The 21259-nt window shown below is 46.5% G+C and overlaps 1 protein-coding gene across 4 annotated transcripts in view; it reads left to right on the forward strand.

The window, feature by feature from the left end:
• megf6a (multiple EGF-like-domains 6a) overlaps positions 1-21259 on the forward strand; it is a 92326-nt gene that overhangs the window by 21209 nt on the left and 49858 nt on the right. For 3 of the 4 annotated variants that reach the window (XM_060938217.1, XM_060938219.1, XM_060938220.1), the window contains exons 3-6: positions 4633-4758; positions 12169-12291; positions 12859-12981; positions 13085-13222. In XM_060938217.1, coding sequence (XP_060794200.1) covers positions 4633-4758; positions 12169-12291; positions 12859-12981; positions 13085-13222 — 510 coding nt within the window. The remainder of the gene's footprint in view (positions 1-4632; positions 4759-12168; positions 12292-12858; positions 12982-13084; positions 13223-21259) is intronic. The other variant, XM_060938218.1, reaches the window with a different exon arrangement.

Genomic DNA, 21259 nt, shown 5'->3' on the forward strand with positions numbered 1-21259 from the left:
GCTTGGAGGAATTCGGCCGGCCGTTCGCGTTCGGCCAGCAACTCCGGGATGCCTGCTGGCAGTGGTTGAGGGCCGACAACCGCGATGCCAAGGGACTCATCGACCAGGTGGTACTGGAGCAGTTCATCGCACGTTTACCAGCAGGAACCGCAGAGTGGGTCCAGTGCCACCGCCCGGCGTCGCTGGATCAGGCAATCGAGCTGGCGGAGGACCATTTGGCGGCTGTCCCGATGGCAGGACAGCAGATGACCTCTCCTCTCTCTCTCTCTCTCTCTCTCTCTCTCTCTCTCTCCTCCTGTGACTCCTCGCCCCATTCCCCCACCATGGAGGCGGGGGCCGGTGGCACCCCAGCTGGCCCGCCACACCCACGGTGCCCTCCCGTTTCTCCCGTCTGTGTCTGTCTCTCCCCCCCCTCAGATGAGTGAGCCCCAGAGCACTAGTGCAGAGAGGAAGCCCGGGCCGGTTTGCTTGCGCTGCGGGGAGCCGGGCCACCTCCAACAGCAGTGCTCAGTAATGGAGGTGGGCGCGATGGTTCGGATCCCCAACGCACCAGGAGCCGCCCTCGATCGGGCCAGAGCGTATCGCATACCGGTGAGTGTCCAAGGGGATACATATCAGGCATTGGTGGATTCGGGTTGTAATCAGACCTCAATCTTCCTAAGCCTGGTGCAAGATGAGGCATTGGGGGGAGCACAATTGGTGAAGGTGTTGTGTGTGCACGGGGATGTTCACAACTACCCTCTAGTGTCGGTCCACATTCTTTTTCGAGGGGAAAAATTTATAGTAAAGGGGGCGGTCAATCCTTGCCTTACCCACTCGATAATTTTGGGGACTGATTGGCCGGGATTTGGGGAGTTAATGAGTCATCTAGTGAAGAGTGGGTCCTGCCATAGTTTAACAGGGGGAGGTCCCGGTGTCGCATTGGCGGGAGCAGCTGTCACAGAGCCGTCTACGTCATCCCTGCATCAGAGTGAGGAGCCGCCGGCTCCTCCTCTCTCTATTGGGGAATCCCTCGCGGATTTTCCATTAGAGCAGTCGCGAGACAAGACTCTGCGGCATGCATTTGACCAAGTGAGAGTAATCGATGGTCAAACGCTCCAGCCAAACGCCACCCCATCCTTCCCCTACTTCGCAATTATGAAGGATAGATTATACCGAGTGACGCAGGACACTCAGACTAAAGAGCGAGTCACACAGCTTTTGATTCCGAAGAGCCACTGGGAATTGGTATTCCAGGCGGCTCACTTTAATCCCATGGCTGGACACTTAGGGCAGGATAAAACACTAGCCCGAATAATGGCCCGGTTCTATTGGCCAGGGATTCGCGGCGATGTCCGTAGGTGGTGTACGGCGTGCCGCGAATGCCAGTTAGTAAATCCAGCGGCCATTCCAAAAGTGCCTTTGCGCCCTCTCCCATTAATCGAGACCCCATTCGAGAGAATTGGGATGGATCTCGTTGGGCCATTAGATCGGTCAGCACGAGGGTACCGCTTTATATTAGTTCTAGTGGACGATGCAATGCGATACCTGGAAGCGGTGCCTCTTCGCAGTATCTCAGCACGCAGTATTGCGGAAGCGCTCTTCCGCGTTATCTCCCGAGTTGGAATCCCGAAAGAGATTCTGACTGCCCAAGGCACCTCGTTTATGTCACGTACACTGAACAAACTGTATGGGTTGTTGGGTATTAAGCCGATCCGCACCAGCGTGTATCACCCATAAATGGAAGGTTTAGTTGAACGGTTCAATCGCACCCTCAAGAATATAATTTAAAAATTCGTAAGTGAGGACGCACATAATTAGGATAAATGGATCGAACCCTTGCTATGTGCAGTGCGAGTGGTCCCCCAAGCCTCCACGGGGTTCTCCCCATTTGAATTGTTATATGGGCGTAAGCCGCGCGGCATTCTAGATGTGCTGCGAGAAAATTGGGAGGAGGGACCTTCACCAAGTAAAAATGAAATCCAATATGCTATTGACCTGCACGCAAAACTCCACACACTCGCGCACCTAACTCAGGAGAATTTGCGGCAGGCCCAAGAACGACAAACCCGCCTGTACGACAAGGGTACGCGCCTTAGGCAGTTCGCACCGGGAGATAAAGTACTCATACTGTTGCCCACATTGAGCTCCAAATTGGTCGCCAAGTGGCAAGGACCCTTTGAGGTCACACAGAGAGTTGGGGATGTTGACTATGAGGTGAGGCAAATGGATAGGGGTGGGGCGCTACAGATTTACCACCTCAATCTGCTCAAACTCTGGAACAAGGAGGTCCCCGTGGCGTTGGTGTCGGTGGTTCCGGAGAAGGCGGAGCTGAGGCCGGAGGTTCAAAAGGGAACATTGGCATCACGTACCTCTCTGGTCCCCTGTGGAGACCACCTCTCCCCGACCCAACTTGCGGAGGTTGCCCAGTTGCAGACCAAGTTTTAGGATGTGTTCTTGCCCCTGCCCGGCCGCACCAACCTCATAGAGCACCACATTGAGACGCCCCCGGGGGTGGTAGTGTGTAGCCGCCCTTACAGGTTACCCGAACACAAGAAAAAAGTGGTTCGGGAAGAACTCGAGGCCATGCTCGAAGTGGGCATCGTCGAGGAGTCCCACAGTGACTGGAGCAGCCCGGTGGTCTTGGTACCCAAGGCCGACGGGTCGGTCCGGTTCTGTGTAGACTATAGAAAAGTCAACACGGTGTCTAAATTCGATGTGTACCCAATGCCTCGTATTGATGAGTTGCTCGATCGACTAGGCACGGCTCACTTTTACACGACACTGGATTTAACAAAGGGTTATTGGCAGATCCCCTTGACTCCATTATCCTGAGAAAAAACGGCCTTTTCCACACCGTTCGGCTTATACCAATTTGTCACACTTCCTTTTGGGCTGTTTGGGGCGCCCGCTACATTTCAGTGGCTGCTGGATAGGGTCCTCCGCCCCCACGCCACCTATGCGGCCGCCTACCTCGACGACATTATTATCTATAGTAATGACTGGCCGAGGCACCTCCAACATCTGAGGGCCGTCCTTAGGTCGCTGAGACGAGCGGGTCTCACAGCCAACCCGAAGAAGTGTGCGATTGGGCGGGTGGAAGTACGGTATCTGGGCTTCCACTTGGGCAATGGGCAGGTGCGTCCCCAAATTAACAAGACAGCAGCAATTGCGGCCTGCCCGAGGCTCAAGACCAAAAAGGGGGTGAGACAGTTCCTGGGGCTGACTTGCTATTATCGTAGGTTTATACCTAATTATTCGGACGTCACCAGCCCGCTGACTGATCTCACTAAAATGGGGGTACCAGATCCAGTCCAGTGGACGGAGCAATGCCAGCGGGCTTTTTCTGAGGTAAAGGCTGCATTGTGTGGGGGGCCACTTTTACACTCCCCTGACTTTTCTCTCCCCTTTATGTTATAGACGGATGCGTCAGACAGAGGGCTGGGGGCTGTTTTGTCCCAGGAGGTGGAGGGGGAGGATCGCCCAGTACTGTATATCAGTAGGAAGCTGTCGGTGCGTGAGGGGCGCTACAGCACCATTGAAAAAGAGTGCCTGGTGATCAAGTGGGTGGTCCTCGCCCTCCGTTACTACCTGCTGGGACGCCCTTTCACCCTCTGTTCGGACCACGCGCCCCTCCAGTGGCTCCACTGCATGAAGGATGCCAATGCGTGGATCACCCGTTGGTATCTGGCACTCCAACCCTTGAACTTAAGGTGATCCACAGGCTGGGGGCGCAGATGGTCGTGGCGGACTTCCTTTCCCATCGGGGGGGGTCGGCTGCAGGCCGGACGGCCACCCGGCCTGAGTCGGGCGGTGGGGGTATGTGGCAGCAGGGGCGTGGTCAAGCGTTGGTCTGTGACCAGAGGGCAGAGTCAGGGAAGGTAAGTGGCAGAATCACTCCACCTGATGTTAATTAATGTGTTTGTGTGTCTTCCCCAGTGACCGTGCCCTATTTAAGGAGAGAGAGCGAGAGCAGAGGGAGCTCTCTCCCCAACCAGACGACTTGTGTGTGTGCACGTGCGTGTGTGGCTGGGAGAGTAAAAGTTTGCACTGAAAAGTGAAAATAAAAAGAGTTTTGTGAACTCAGTTCTGGCCTGCCGTCCTTCTGTACTCCACCCACCCATACGAACTGTCACATACTGTTTACAAACTTTTTTGAGGGTGATGAATGGCAGGGTCACTAGATATTACATTTAGTGCTGAGTGGAGATGAGCAACATGTTGATTTTTTTTTTTCCCACCAGGACCAACATTGTCAGTATTTTACGAATGGAACAATTACCCAGTCAATTTGATTTTACTAGGCTTTAAAGAAGTGAACAGAATGGTATTTCATAGTCCCACAGAAATCCAGCAACAGTTGCAGCTGTCCAAACAATTATATGACTAATAAGATTATGTCTGAAATAGTTTTATCGCAGGATTTTATAGTAGCTTGTACATATTTCATCACTTTAATATTGTCCTATTGGGGTGAAGATAAAATGCCAAAAACAGCCTTTTAATATTAACATCATGATTTGTAGGACACATAGTCTTTCATTATAATATACAGTGTACAGTCCTGTCAGTGTTTATTTAAACGCTTTTTATCTAGCTAGTTATGCATTATTGGATAATCTCTGTGTGTAACTCTCACTCTGTGCTTCTCAGCTGTGCTCTCCTGTGCTATTAGTAATGGAGGCTGTCAACATCAGTGCGTACAACTCTCTCCTGCCCACTTCCAGTGTCGCTGCAGACATAACTACCAGCTTACTGCTGATGGCAAGCACTGCAAATGTAAGTGCCCATCACTTGTTTTTTCCATCCATCCATTCATCCATCCATCCATCCATCCATTATCCGTAACCGCTTATCCTGTGCAGGGTCGCGGGCAAGCTGGAGCCTATCCCAGCTGACTATGGGTGAGAGGCGGGGTACACCCTAGACAAGTCGCCAGGTCATCACAGGGCTGACACATAGAGACAGCCAACCATTCTCACACACATTCACACCTATGGTCAATTTCGAGCCACCAATTAGCCTAACCTGCATGTCTTTGGACTGTGGGGGGAAACCGGAGCACCTGGAGGAAACCCACACAGATACGGGGAGAACATGTAAACTCCACACAGAAAGGCCCTTGCTGGCTGCTGGGCTCAAACCCAGGACCTTCTTGCTGTGAGGCAATAGTGCTAACCACTACACCACCTTGCCGCCCCTAAAAATAAATCATGAAATAAAAAAAAATAATAATTACATGCATGTTGAAATTTACAGCTTAAATATCACTCACTCGTTCACTCACCAACTATAGTAGCTGCTTTATTCTGGTCAGTGTCATAGTGTATCCAGATTCTATCCAAGGAACACCTGGCATGACACAGGAATACACTCTGAATGGGACACCAATCCATCACAGGACACCATGAGCGCGCACACACACACACACACACACACACACACACACCTCAAATTCACACACTTATGCAATACCTAAGGGTAATTTAGTCCAGTTCACCTACTGGCATGTTTTTGGGAAGGTGGAGAAAACTGGAGAACCTATGGACAAGGCATTGTTTATCCCATGGTAATTGAACCACATCGACATTGATGGATTCTTTTTGGCTTCTTGCATGATATGTCATCTGTAAACTTTAATGCTAGCACAAGTTGCATGCCTTTAGTTACGCTGTAGAAAAAAAACAGAGAAAGAAAAGGATTAGAAACATTTAAATATATCCAGACTAATAATAGTGACTATGACCTCCTTCTGTTTACATTTTTGATGGATGAAAGGCTTTCTGTCTTTGAGAAAGACAGCTAAAATATCTGCTAATGCACTCGGATGTAGCTTCTCTGAGCTTCTAGCTAAGCTAAAGGCCTAGTATCTGGAAACCTATCTGGATGTCTGCGTATAGACTCTTACCACATTACTTGATATTGCTATATTGTCTTAAATTGATTCATACTCTGGAACAGTGCTATAGATAATCAAGGACTAATACACCATCTTAATAAAACGTTTCTAAAGCTCGCTGCTTAGGTCAAATTTAGTGATGACAATGATGCAGCAATAACAAATAACAAAACTAAGACTCCAGCTGAAGTAATTTTTCAGGATGGAAAACAGAGCTAAGTTGGCTGAAGTGAATAAGTATTAAATGTGTTAAATTGCTGTGTGTTTTGGCATGCTTTGAAGTTGTTGCAATTTCCTCCAAGAAGAACTTAAATTATTCAGATTCATCTTCTTGGCAAACAAAGAGTCTGCGTCCATGTGCCTGCCAAAATGCATTTTCACTTTAGAGTCCATTGTTCCCCAGTAAACACTACCATTTTGAATTGGCTGGAGACACGCAGTTGATAATGTACAGTGGTGCTTGAAAGTTTGTGAACCCTTTAGAATTTTCTATAGTTCTGTATAAATATGACCTAAAACATCATCAGATTTTCACACAAGTCCTAAAAGTAGATAAGGAGAACCCAGTGAAACAAATGAGACAAAAATATGACTTGGTCATATATTTATTGAAGAAAATGATCCAATATTACATATCTGTGAGTGGCAAAAGTATGTGAACCTTTGCTTTCAGTATCTGGTGTGACCCCCTTGTGCAGCAATAACTGCAACTAAACATTTCCGGTAACTGTTGATCAGTCCTGCACACCGGCTTGGAGGAATTTTAGCCCATTCCTCCATACAGAACAGCTTCAACTCTGGGATGTTGATGGGTTTCCTCACATAAACTGCTCGCTTCAGGTCCTTCCACAACATTTTGATTGGATTAAGGTCAGGACTTTGACTTGGCCATTCCAAAACATTAACTTTATTCTTCTTTAACCATTCTTTGGTAGAATGACTTGTGTGCTTAGGGTTGTTGTCTTGCTGCATGACCCACCTTCTCTTGAGATTCAGTTCATGGACAAATGTCCTGATATTTTCCTTTAGAATTCACTGGTATAATTCAGAATTCATTGCTCCATCAATGATGGCAAGCTGTCCTGGCCCAGATGCAGCAAAACAGGCCCAAACCATGATACTACCACCACCATGTTTCACAGATAGGATAAGGTTCTTGTGCTGGAATGCAGCGTTTTCCTTTCTCCAAACATAAAGCTTCTCATTTAAACCAAAAAGTTTTATTTTGGTCTCATCCGTCCACAAAACATTTTTCCAAAAGCCTTCTAGCTTCTCCACGTGATCTTTAGCAAACTGCAGATGAGCAGCAATGTTCTTTTTGGAGAGCAGTGTCTTTCTCCTTGCAACCCTGCCATGCACACCATTGTTGTTCAGTGTTCTCCTGATGGTGAACTCATGAACATTAACATTAGCCAATGTGAAAGAGGCCTTCAGTTGCTTAGAAGTTACCCTGGGGTCCTTTGTGACCTGGCCGACTATTACACGCCTTGCTCTTTGCTGGTCGACTACTCCTGGGGAGGGTAACAATGGTCTTGAATTTCCTCCATTTGTACACAATCTGACTATGGATTGGTGGAGTCCAAACTCTTGAGAGATGGTTTTGTAACCTTCTCCAGCCTGATGAGCATCAACAACGCTTTTTCTGAGGTTATCAGAAATCTCCTTTGTTCGTGCCATGATACACTTCCACAAACATGTGTTGTGAAGATCAGACTTTGATAGATCCCTGTTCTTTAAATAAAACAGGGTGCCCACTCACACCTGATTGTCATCCCATTGATTGAAAACACCTGACTCTAATTTCACCTTCAAATTAACTGCTAATCCTAGAGGTTCACATACTTTTGCCACTCACAGATATGTAATATTGGATCATTTTCCTCAATAAATAAATGACTAAGTAGAATATTTTTGTCTTATTTGTTTAACTGGGTTCTCTTTATCTACTTTTAGGACTTGTGTGAAAATCTGATGATGTTTTAAGTCATATTTATGCAGAAATATAGAAAATTCTAAAGGGTTTACAAACTTTCAAGCACAACTGTAAATGCTCTTTATCAACGCATCTGACCTATACATAAAGAAATTGGATGCTGTATACCATTGGGCTTTATGCCTTGGTAATGGATGTGGAAATCTCGTACACCACTGTTCTCTGTATGTTGCTAATAAGTGGCCATCCCTGTATGTCCACAGACTTTTGCACTGGTTGGCGTTAATATATAAGTCACTCCATGGGCTGGTTCCTTTTTATTTGTGTACATACATTTGTAAAAACCAAAATGAATATGATCTGCATACTCATGATATTTTACAAGTGTTTGTCTCTCGAGTCAGAACAGAATTAGGCAAAAAGCTTTTAAATATGCTACACCTTCCTCTTGGAATAATGTACAGAAAGAACTGAAATTGCTAGAACTAATTCCTATGAGGTAATTTAAGTACATTTTAAAGGAGCAAGAAAATAGTGCTCTTGGTCAATGTGATTGCTCCTAAGTTTTCTCTGGAATTACTTTTGAAATTTTAAATATTTTGTCCATGATCTCTTATTGTATAGAAACTGGACATCACGGGTGATTGCTCTAAGACAACAAGGGAGGCTCAGCCTCCTCTAAAAATGACGAACATCATGTAGGATGAATTGCGCTAGGCTTATGTTATAGCCGACCTTATAACATTGCTATTTCAGATCCAGAATCATAGAAATAAATGTGCTCAACCCAACTACAGTGCAAAATCATTCCGTTATAACTTTCCCCAGTTCGCCTAATGTGCGAGTGAGTTTTTCCCCCCCGTGACAGCGCGATGCAGCCCAGCCCCAGTGGATTGGGAGCTATGTGCTTGTCAATCTCAAAATGCAAGACGATTATTGGACAAATACTGCGAAAACGCCCGCCCACGGAGTCTCACGGACTCCCAGCCTCAATGGACTTCAACGACATTTGGGAGCTATGCGCTTTTCAATCTCAGAATGCAAGACGGTTATTGGACAAATACTGCGAAAATGCCCACCCACGGACTCCCAGCCTCACATGGAAGGGACATGGCAGTTTCCGCGAGGAGACTGGTGATTGGTGAAAGCGGCCAGATATTTTCTTTGATTGACAGCTCGTTTCAACTATAGACAGGCAGCGGACAGTGTTGCCAGATTGGGCGGTTTCCTGCCCAATTGGGCGGTTTTAAGTGCATTTTGGCGGGTTTTGAACGTATTTTGGGCTGGATAACGTCAGCAGTATCTGGCAACATCAGTTCAGTCCCATGCGGATTCGCAAGTGCTGTGGTGTATTGTAAGAGATCGGCTTACATTTCGATTTCATTCATTACATACGGTTTCTACCAGCTTTTTTAGTTTGTATATATTTTCATTGTAAATAAAGTGTAAATATAGTGTTGTCAAGTTTGCTATCTTAGTTCCAGAAATTTCGTTTATTTGAGTGACTGAACTTGAACTTGAGGGGGCTAGTCAGCTAGCAAGAAAGCTGCGCACGGATGCCAAGCATTGCTGATTTAATTTTGGCGAAGCCATTTGCCAGTCTTCCTTTCGAGGAAAAAATTAAAATTAAAGAGCAGGGTAGATCAACGCCTCAAATTGACTTGGTGAAAAAGGTAGGGAATAATACTCGTTCCTTTCAGCTCTCCTGGTACGAGAAAGTGAATTGGCTAACAGCAAGTGACCCACATCAACAACAGTAAATAGGCTACTTTAGTAATATGTCATGGATGGACCAAAAATATAGAATCTATTTAAAATGTTTATGCTGAGTATATTATATTGGAATATATGTTTTTCTGGATATGAATTAAACACCGCTACAATTTGGAAAACATTTTTAAACAAAAACACAGCCAAGGTCAATTTTTAAACTACATGCCACAATTTTAAAATATAAAATGTTAAAATATACCCCCCCCAACACCACCATCATGTATATTGGACAGTAGGCTAATGGGCCAAAAGAACCTGTTATTTCACAGTTTGTGACCCTGCCAACAATCAGCCAGATCAGAGGCAAGAGTATGGGCAAAATTGATGTGTTTTTTCTTTTAAAATCTGGAAATATCGTAACCGACCAGCCTCCCCTGTTTGAAAGACTACCAGCCGCCGCTGCTGGACATTACAGTATGTTCACTTATTACCTCACCCGCTATGCAGTAAGTGGGTGAGGTATTGTTTTCGGTCGGGTTTCTTTGTTTTTTGTTAGCAACATTACAGGAAAACGGCTGGACCAATCTTCATGAAACTTTCAGGATAGACGGGCATTGGTCTCGAATAGAACCGCCAACATTTTGAGGGTCATCCAGTCAAGGTCAAGGTCACAATGACCAAAAAGGTCAAAATCGTTTTGTTGTTTTTAAAATTTATTATAATTTATTATAATTTATTTATTTGTTTGTTTGTCAAACATCAGGGGTCAAGGTCATGGGTTTTCAGAGGCTCATAACTGGGAAACGGGTCAAGATAGAGAGATACTCAATATTATTGACACATAGGAAGTCATATATGGGCTTTCATTTGGCACCATGACCTTTGACCATGAGTGAACATGAAAGGTCAAACTCAAGGTCATGAGTTTTCAAAGGCTCAAAACTTTAAAATGGTTAATGATAGACAGATGTTTACCATTATCAACATATAAGAAGTCCCATATGGGCTTTCAGTTGCCACCATGACCTTTGACCTTGAATGACTTTGAAATGTCAAACTCAAGGTCATGGATTTTCATAGGACTATAACCTGACAGCTGATGATTGAGAAATATTACCATTATCAACATATAGGTAGTCCCATATGGGCTTTCATTTAGCACCATGAATGTTGACCTTGAGTAACCCCGAAATGTCAAACTGAAGGTCACGGATTAGGCCAGACTGTCGGGTGAGGTTTGTTTTGCCTGGCAACACTTGTTTGTAGTGTGATAGATGTATTTGTCTATTTGGTGGTGTAGTGGTTAGAACTGTCGCCTCACAGCAATAAGGTTCTGGGTTCGAGCCCAGTGGCCAACGGGGGCTTTTCTGTGTGGAGTTTGCATGTTCTCTCCATGTCTGTGTGGGTTTCCTCCAGGTGCTCTGGTTTCCCCCAGAGTCCAAAGACATGTGGTTAGGTTAACATGGGGCAGCCATGGCCTGAGGTTGGGTTGAGGTGCCCTTGAGCGAGGCACCTAACCCACAACTGCTCTCTGGGCGCTGTAGCATAGCTGCCCACTGCTCTGGGTATGTGTGTGTGCTCATTGCTCACTTGTGTGTGTTCACTGCTTCAGATGGGTTAAATGCAGAGGTTAAATTTCACTGTGTGCTTAAGTCTGCTTGAGTGTACATGTGACAAATAAAGGCTTCTAGGCTTGGCTTCTATTTTTTGTGTGTTTTATTGTAACAATGTTTGCTGTTCTTTTCGTCAGGTCACCCTTCAAAAAGAGACGTTTAATCTAATGAGACTTCACCTGGTTAAATAAAGGATATGATGATGAAATGATTGAGAAAATAGATGATGGAGTTCTACATAAATTAAATGGATTGCACGCTGATGAATATTGATTTTTAAAAAAGATTTAATTTAAGAAAATATGATAATTTTATTCAATTCATGCAACCATAAGAATAAAGATGTGTATAGAAAAAGTATGAATGTTAACCCTATCTCTAATCTTTATAGAGCAATTGAGTTGTGGCTCATCGGTAGTTCTCAATGACATTATTTTCTACATTTTTTTGTGCTTCTTTTCTATTTTTTTAAAATTCTTTTGAATTTGTAATTTTTAACCCCAAACCCTTAAGTTATCATTAATGTTTATTATTTAATATTTATTATTCAGGTATTTTATTGATCAAAAACTACAATATGTACAATACATACATGGGTCCTTGGAGTTAAAATAGTGAAATTCAGAGCATGAAGCACTGTTAGAATGTCTCTGGGTGTGCCGTCTTTAATAATAAACAGCAGCTTCTTCTTTTAGTAACTTATTTTTACTTCCAGATATTAGTCATGCGAAATTCCCTTGAGAGGATGAAAGGCAGCCTGCTCACAGTGCAGAACTGCTAGTAATTATCCTATTTATGCCATAAGAAACATAACTACTCTCTGATTTTGTCCTGAATTAACTAGTTGTGTGGAATGGAGTATGGGTGAGAAATCTGTGAGACACAATGGGAAAGTTTTTTTTTTCACATAAGGGAAGAAAAGGTAGAAAAGGTTTGCAGTGTAAATATGCTAAGATCACATATTTTGTGTATTTCCATTTGTCTTATTAAGTTACAGCATGTGCTCTAACAGTGGCCTGCTTCTCTTACAGTGAGAAACCCATGCGCCGAGAGGAATGGTGGCTGTATGCATACATGTCGTGATATAGGCCTTCGTGCCCAGTGTGCCTGCCACACAGGCTACAGCCTGGCTCAGGATCACAAGAGCTGTGAAGGTAAATGGCTCTGGCATGAATAACTGAAAGCTTTTTCCACCCTGTAGCTCGCTTTACTTACTCTGATTTGGAAAGCTCTTTAATAAGGAACATCCTCTCCTTACTGGATCCTTAAATTTCATTCCTGTGGTTTTGGAACATTTGTAAAGATGGAAATATCACATTTTATTTGGGGAAGGAAAACAAGGTTGAATGAATGTGAGATGGGTTCATCTTCTCACCTGGGATCAACAAAACTGGCTAGTAGAGGCTTCAATCGTGTATCAGAATTGCTTTTGGCCTAAAGTTATGTTGAGCTTGCCAGTCAGGTGTTAAAAGGTGGTACCCTGACATCTGACAAAATTAGGGTCTGACCCTAGACCCTGTCTGTATAGTAAAACACTGGAGAAAAATATTTCTGTTTATAGTGATGGTGATGCATAGCGTATTAAGAAACCACAATTGAAAGAGATTTGAAAGAATTCCATGCAGGTTGTCAAGCCTTCTCTATTCTTCCCAATTCCATCAATTCTCATAATTTGACTTGCCAAAACTGGACATTCAAAACTGCTGTATTTTATGTTTCAGACATTGATGAATGCGAAACAGGCCAGGCTACATGTGCTCATGATTGCAGAAACAGTCCAGGTTCCTTCTCCTGTGTCTGTAACCCTGGATATGAACTAGGCTCTGATGGCAGGAAGTGCTATCGTGGGTAACCTAGGAAATATTCATGGTTGAAGATCAGTTTACCGTAGGTGATTTGATCCCTATGCTCTCATGGTGTTTTTGGTTCTTCTATATTATCTGACAGGCATTGAAATGGAGATTGTGAACAGTTGTGAATCTGGGAATGGAGGCTGTTCACATCATTGTCAGCACGGTACACTTGGACCCGTATGCAGCTGTAACCATGGTTACCAACTTGATGAGGACCTCAAGACTTGTTCAGGTGATTTGTTCAGATGTTTTTAAATACAGATAGGTTTTGCAAATACTAATATATTATGCCACAGTGAGACCAGGTTTGCTACAACAGTCCAGTCCAATAAGGTATGCTTGGATTTCTCAAAAATGTACAAATATCTCCAGGTAAAATAAGTATATATTTACTCTCACAAGGAAATTCTATATACAGTATATTTATTCTATCCACATCCACTGAATATGAGCAATCGCGCCCTCTGATTAGCTACTCTACTACTAGGACATCAGCTCATATACTGTACCGTGAGTAGAGAAAAACAAGATGGCAGAGCGTGTTGCTGAACCAACCGAGGATGAAATAAAAATTCTACTCGAAAACAAAATCCCCCCAAAAATAAAAAAAGGGCAATAAAATATAGAATAAAAGTACTTGATGGTAAGAATGTATCTTTTTTTTATTTTTTAAGAATTATTATTATTATAACATTTTTCACAACTTGCTACTGTCATTTCACTGGTTTGTTTACATTCTGAGTGGAAATTATTTTTTTGGACGTTTTGTATAAAGTTTTTACAGTGGTGCTTGAAAGTTTGTGAACCCTTTAGAATTTTCTATATTTCTGCATAAATATGACCTAAAACAACATCAGATTTTCACACAAGTCCTAAAAGTAGATAAAGAAAACCCAGTTAAACAAATGAGACAAAAATATTGTACTTGGTCATTTATTTATTGAGGAAAATGATCCAATATTACATATTTGTGAGTGGCAAAAGTATGTGAACCTTTGTTTTCAGTATCTGGTGTGACCCCATTGTGCAGCAATAACTGCAAATAAATGTTTCCCGTAACTGTTGATCAGTCCTGCACACCAGCTTGGAGGAATTTTAGTCCATTCCTCTGTACACAACAGCTTCAACTCTGGGATGTTGGTGGGTTTCCTCACATGAACTGCTCGCTCAGGTCCTTCCACAACATTTTGATTGGATTAAGGTCAGGACTTTGACTTGGTCATTCCAAAACATTAACTTTATTCTTCTTTAACCATTCTTTGGTAGAACGACTTGTGTGTTTAGGGTCATTGTCTTGCTGCATGACCCACCTTCTCTTGAGATTCAGTTCATGGACAGATGTCCTGACATTTTCCTTTAGAATTCACTGGTATAATTCAGAATTCATTGCTCTATCAATGATGGCAAGCCGTCTAGGCCCAGATGCAGCAAAACAGGCCCAAACCATGATACTACCACCACCATGTTTCACAGATGGGATAAGGTTCTTATGCTGAAATGCAGTGTTTTCCTTTCTCCAAACATAACACTTCCCATTTAAACCAAAATGTTCTATTTTGGTCTCATCCATTCACAAAACATTTTTCCAATAGCCTTCTGGCTTGTCCACGTGATCTTTAGCAAACTGCAGATGAGCAGCAACATTCTTTTTGGAGAGCAGTGGCTTTCTCCTTGCAACCCTGCCACACACACCATTGTTGTTCAGTGTTCTCCTGATGGTGGACTCCTGAACATTAACATTAGCCAATGTGAGAGAGGCCTTCAGTTGCTAAGAAGTTATCCTAAGGTCCTTTGTGACCTCGCCGACTATTACACGCCTTGCTCTTGGAGTGATCTTTGTTGGACAAGCACTCCTGAGGAGGGTAAAAATGGTCTTGAATTTCCTCCATTTGTACACAATCTGTCTGACTGTGGATTGGTGGAGTCCAAACTCTTTAGAGATGGTTTGTGTAGGAACTCGGATGGGTGGGTGGAGCACAGAAGGACGGCAGGCCAGAACTGAGTTCACAAACACATTTATTAAAGCTTTTCAGCCTTAACTATACTTTGCTCAACCTATACACACACACCACACACACATGTGTTCTGGTTGGGAGAGAGCCCGCTCTGCTCTCACTCTCTTCCTTAAATAGGGCGCGGCTCCTGGGAAGACACACAAACACAGGTTAATTCACATCAGGTGTAGTGATTCTGCCACTTACCTTCCCTGACTCCACCCTCCGGTCACAGACCGACGCTTGACCACGCCCCCACTGCCACATACCCCCACCGCCCGACTCAGGCCAGGCAGCCGTCTGGCCTGCAGCTGACGCGAGAGGAAGTCCGCCACGACCATCTGCGTCCCTGGCCTGTGGACCACCTTGAAGTTAAAGGGTTGGAGTGCCAGATACCAATGGGTGATCCGCGCGTTGGCATCCTTCATGTGGTGGAGCCACTGGAGGGGCGCATGGTCCGAACAGAGGGTGAAAGGGTGTCCCAGCAGGTAGTAACGGAGGGCGAGGACCACCCACTTGATCGCCAGGCACTCCTTCTCTATGGTGCTGTAGCGCCCCTCATGCACCGACAGCTTCCGACTTATATACAACACTGGGCGATCCTCCTCCTCCACCTCCTTGGACAAAACAGCCCCCAGCCCTCTGTCCGACGCATCCGTCTGCAATATAAAAGGGAGAGAAAAGTCAGGGGAGTGTAACAGTGGCCCCCCACACAGTGCAGCCTTTACCTCAGAAAAAGCCCGCTGGCACTGCTCCATCCACTGGACCGGATCTGGTGCCCCCTTTTTAGTGAGATCAGTCAGCGGGCTGGTGACGTCCGAATAATTAGGTATAAACCTACGATAATAGCCAGCCAGCCCCAGGAACTGTCTCACCCCCTTTCTGGTCTTGGGCCTCGGGCAGGCCGCAATTGCCGCTGTCTTGTTAATTTGGGGACGCACCTGCCCGTTGCCCAAGTGGAAGCCCAGATACCGTACTTCCACCCGCCCAATCGCACATTTCTTCGGGTTGGCTGTGAGGCCCGCCCACCTCAGCGACCTAAGGACGGCCCTCAGATGTTGGAGGTGCCTTGGCCAGTCATTACTATAGATAATGATATTGTCGAGATAGGCGGCCGCATAGGCGGCGTGGGGGCGAAGGACCCTATCCATTAGCCGCTGAAACGTAGCGGGCGCCCCAAACAGTCCAAAAGGAAGTGTGACAAACTGGTGTAAGCCGAACGGTGTGGAAAAGGCCGTTTTTTCTCGGGATAATGGAGTCAAGGGGATCTGCCAATAACCCTTTGTTAAATCCAGTGTCGAGTAAAAGTGAGCCGTGCCTAGTCGATCGAGCAACTCATCAATACGAGGCATTGGGTACGCGTTGAATTTAGACACCGTGTTGACCTTCCTATAGTCGAGACAGAACAGGAATGAACCGTCGGCCTTGGGAACCAAAACCACCAGGCTGCTCCAATCACTGTGGGACTCCTCGACAATGCCCATTTCGAGCATGGTCTCGAGTTCTTCCCGAACCACCTTTTTCTTGTGTTTGGGCAGTCTGTAAGGGCGGCTGCGCACTACCACCCCCAGGGGCGTCTCAATGTGGTGTTCTATGAGGTGGGTGCGGCCGGGCAGGGGCAAGAACACATCAGAAAATTCTGTTTGCAACCAGGCGACCTCCGCGAGCTGGGTCAGTGAGAGGTGGGCTCCACAGGGGACCGGAGCGGTGGGTGATGCCAATTTTCCCTTTTGAACCTCCGGCCCCAGCTCCGCCTTCTCAGGAACCACCGACACCAGCACCACGGGGACCTCATTGCTCCAACGTTTTAACAGATTGAGGTGGTATACCTGTAACGCCCCACCCCTGTCTGTTCACCTCACCTCATAGTCAACGACCCCAACTCGCCGTGTGACCTCAAAGGGTCCTTGCCACCTGGCGATTAATTTAGAGCTCGACATGGGCAACAGTATGAGTACTTTATCTCCCGGTGCGAACTCCCTGAGGCGCGTACCCTTGTTGTACAGGCAGGTTTGTCGTTCTTGGGCCTGCCGCAAATTCTCCTGGGTTAGGTGGGCGAGTGTGTGGAGTTTTGCGCGCAGGTCAATAACGTATTGGATTTCATTTTTACTTTATGAAGGTCCCTCCTCCCAATTTTCCCACAGCACATCTATAATGCCATGCGGCTTACGCCCATATAACAATTCAAATGGGGAGAACCCCGTGGAGGCTTGTGGGACCTCTCGCACTGAAAGCAACAAGGATTCGAGCCACTTATCCCAATTACGTGCATCCTCACTTATGAATTTTTTAATTATATATTTGAGGGTGCGATTGAACCGTTCAACTAAACCGTCCGTTTGTGGGTGATACACGCTGGTGCGGATCGGCTTAATACCCAACAACCTATACAGTTCCTTTAGTTTACATGACATAAACGCGGTGCCTTGATCAGTCAGAATGTCTTTCAGGATTCCAACTCGGGAGATAACGCGGAAGAGCGCCTCCGCAATACTGCATGCTGAGATATTGCAAAGCAGCACTGCTTCCAGGTATCGCGTTGCATAGTCCACTAGAACTAATATAAAGCGGTACCCTCATGCTGACCGATCTAATGGCCCTACGAGATCCATCCCAATTCTTTCAAAAGGGGTCTCGATTAACGGCAGAGGGCGCAAAGGCGCTTTTGGAATGGCCGCTGTATTTACTAACTGGCATTTGCGGCACGCCGTACACCACCTACGGACATCGCCGCGAATCCCTGGCCAATAGAACTGGGCCATTATTCAGGCTAGTGTTTTATCCTGCCCTAAGTGTCCAGCCATGGGATTAAAGTGAGCCGCCTGGAATACCAATTCCCGGCGGCTCTTCGGAATCAAAAGCTGTGTGACTCGCTCTTTAGTTTGAGTGTCCTGTGTCACTCGGTATAATCTATCCTTCATAAACGCGAAGTAGGGGAAGGACGGGGTGGTGTTTGGCTAGAGCATTTGACCATCGATTACTCTCACTTGGTCAGATGCATGCTGCAGAGTCTCGTCTCGCGACTGCTCTAATGGGAAATCCGCGAGGAATTCCCCGAGAGAGAGAGGAGGGGCCGGCGGCTCCTCACTCTGATGCGGAGCTGACGTAGACGGCTCTGTGACAGCTGCTCCCGCCAACGTGACACCAGGACCTCCCCTTATTAAACTATGGCAGGCCCCACTCTTCACTAAATGACTCATTAATTCCCAAAATCCCGGCCAATTAGTCCCCAAAATTATCACGTGGGTGAGGCGAGGATTAACCACCACCTTTACTAAAAATTTCTCCCCTCGAAACAGAATGTGAACTGACACTAAAGGGTAGCTGTGAACATCCCTGTGCACACACAACACCTTCACCAATTGTGCTCCCCCCAATGCCTTGTCTTGCACCAGGCTTTGGAGGATTGAGGTCTGATTACAACCCGAATCCACCAATGCCTGATATGTATCCCCTTGGATACTCACCGGTATGCGATACGCTCCGGCCCGATCGAGGGCGGCTCCTGGCGCGTCGGGGATCAGAACCACCGTGCCCACCTCCATTACCGAGCATTGCTGTTGGAAGTGGCCCGGCTCCCCGCAGCGCCAGCAAACCGGCCCAAGCTCCCTCTCTGCACTGGTGCTCTGGGGCTCACTCACCTGAGGGGGGGGGGAGAGACAGACACAGACGGGAGGAACAGGAGGGCACCGCGGGTGCAGCGGGCCGGCTGGGGTGGGGGAACGGGGTGAGGACGAGATACAGGAGGAGAGGGGGAGAGAGAGAGAGGAGAGGGGAGAAGAGGTTGTTTGCTGTCCTGCCGTCGGGACAGCCGCCAAATGGTCCTCCGCCAGCTCAATTGCCTGATCCAGCGACGCCGGGTGGTGGCACTGGACCCACTCTACAGCTCCGGCTGGTAGACGTGCGATGAACTGCTCCAGCGCCACCTGGTCGATGATCCCCTCGGCGTCGCGGTTGTCGGCCCTTGTCGGTGGTTGTCGGCCCACCGCCTGCAGGCGTCCCGGAGTTGCTGGCCAAATGCGAACGGCTGGCCGACTTCCTCCAAGCGCAACGCGCGGAAGCGCTGCCGTTGTTGCTCGGTGGTGCACCCCACACGCTGGAGGACAGCCCGGCGAAGGTCCGCGTAGGCCAGCCGGCGGTTGGCGGGGAGCTGTAGCGCGGCCAGCTGCACCTCTCCTGTTAGCAGGGGGAGGAGGCGCGCCACGCGCTGTTCCATCGGCCACCCCGAGGTCTCTGCAACCTGTTCAAAGAGCGTGAGGAAGGCCTCGGGGTCATTCTGCAGGCCCATCTTCATCAGGGTGAAGGGGGCCGGTCCTGCGGCGGTGGACCCTGCAGACGGAAGGAGGTGCCGGAATGCCTGTCGCTCCTCCTGCTGAGCCAGCATCAGGGCCTCGAACTGCTGTTCCTGTTCCCTCCGGAGGGTGACTAGTGCATGGTGCTGGCTTTGCTGGGCCGTGGCGAGGGCGTGGACCAGCTCGGCGAAAGGGGAGGACTCCATGGGGCTGTTTTCTCCTGCTCTCCGTCCCGGGTTTCGGCACCACTGTAGCAACTCGGATGGGCGGGTGGAGCACAGAAGGACGGCAGGCAAGAACTGAGTTCACAAACACGTTTATTAAAGCTTTTCAGCCTTAACTATACTTTGATCAACCTATACACACACACGCCACACACACACGTGTTCTGGTCGGGAGAGAGCCCGCTCTGCTCTCACTCTCTTCCTTAAATAGGGCGCGGCTCCTGGGAAGACACACAAACACAGGTTAATTCACATCAGGTGTAGTGATTCTGCCACTTACCTTCCCTGACTCCGCCCTCCGGTCACAGACCGACGCTTGACCACGCCCCCACTGCCACAGTTTGTAACCTTTTCCAGCCTGATGAGCTTCAACAATGCTTTTTCTGAGGTCCTCAGAAATCTCCTTTGTTCGTGCCATGATACACTTCCACAAACGTGTTGTGAAGATCAGACTTTGATAGATCCCTGTTCTTTAAATAAAACAGGGTGCCCACTCACAACTGATTGTCATCCCATTGATTGAAAATACCTGACTCTAATTTCACCTTCAAATTAACTGCTAATCCTAGAGGTTCACATACTTTTGCCACTCACAGATATGTAATATTGGATCATTTTCCACAATAATTAAATGACCGCGTATAATATTTTTGTCTCATTTGTTAACTGGGTTCTCTTTATCTACTTTTAGGACTTGTGTGAAAATCTGAGGATGTTTTAGGTTATATTTATGCAGAAATATAGAAAATTCTAAAGGGTTCACAAACTTTCAAGCACCACTGTGTTTCTCAAATTTGCAAAAAATAAAAATGCTTTGTTTCTCAAAATCCAGTGAATGTGGATAGAATAAAACAGTTATTCTACTCAATCTTGTCGTACATAGCTTATAGCTGACTCGGCGCTATGTGCCTCATTGGATATCCGCTCATGTACGACTAAATTTCATGGACTAACTGTTAAATATACTTCAGTAACAGATATCTGTGCTTCAACTAATTAAAACAACCTTTGCTGGGCCGTGGTGAGGGCGTGGACCAGCTCGGCGAAAAATCGGATCTGCGCGATTCAGGCGGCATCCGCCAAAAGGCGCGCTGTTTGCATCCCAAACACAAATCAAATCATACAGAATAGACCTAAAATGTTTTTCAAGGCTGTCTGATATATACAACTTTATATATTCACAGCGCGCCTTTTGGCGGATGCCGCCTTTTTCACGGCTGAATTGCGCAGATCCGATTTTTTTTTGGGGGGGGCGTTGGAGTGTAGATAGTTTTCACTGACGTCATGACATTCCAGGGAACGCCCCCCAGCCGCCATCTTGCGGGGCAAACAAAACGGATCATCGCCACTACCAGCTACGTTATCTCGGACGAATTTATGAAGTTGTATAGTCAGTTTTCTAAAATAAAGATCAATGTCGGCAAAATCAAGCAAACAGAAGTATATAGATACATTAGACGACATCTCACGACAATGGTATGCAGCCAAACTGGCCTTGATTGGGGGAATTGACCCCTACGAAGTGGACAAAGATGCATTTTCAAGTGACTATACAGGGCTGCCAAAGCCTGAAACTGCCAAAGCCTGCTCCAAAGCCTGAAACTGACTTCATCAAACTTTAAAGGCTGTCTGATATATACAACTTTATATATTCACAGCGCGCCTTTTGGCGGATGCCGCCTTTTTCACGGCTGAATCGCGCAGATCCAATTTTTTTTTTGGGGGGGGGGGGGGGGGCGTTGGAGTGTCTGATTATAAT

Source organism: Neoarius graeffei, chromosome 13 (assembly GCF_027579695.1).
Source record: "Neoarius graeffei isolate fNeoGra1 chromosome 13, fNeoGra1.pri, whole genome shotgun sequence".
NCBI classification, from domain to species: Eukaryota; Metazoa; Chordata; class Actinopteri; order Siluriformes; family Ariidae; genus Neoarius; species Neoarius graeffei.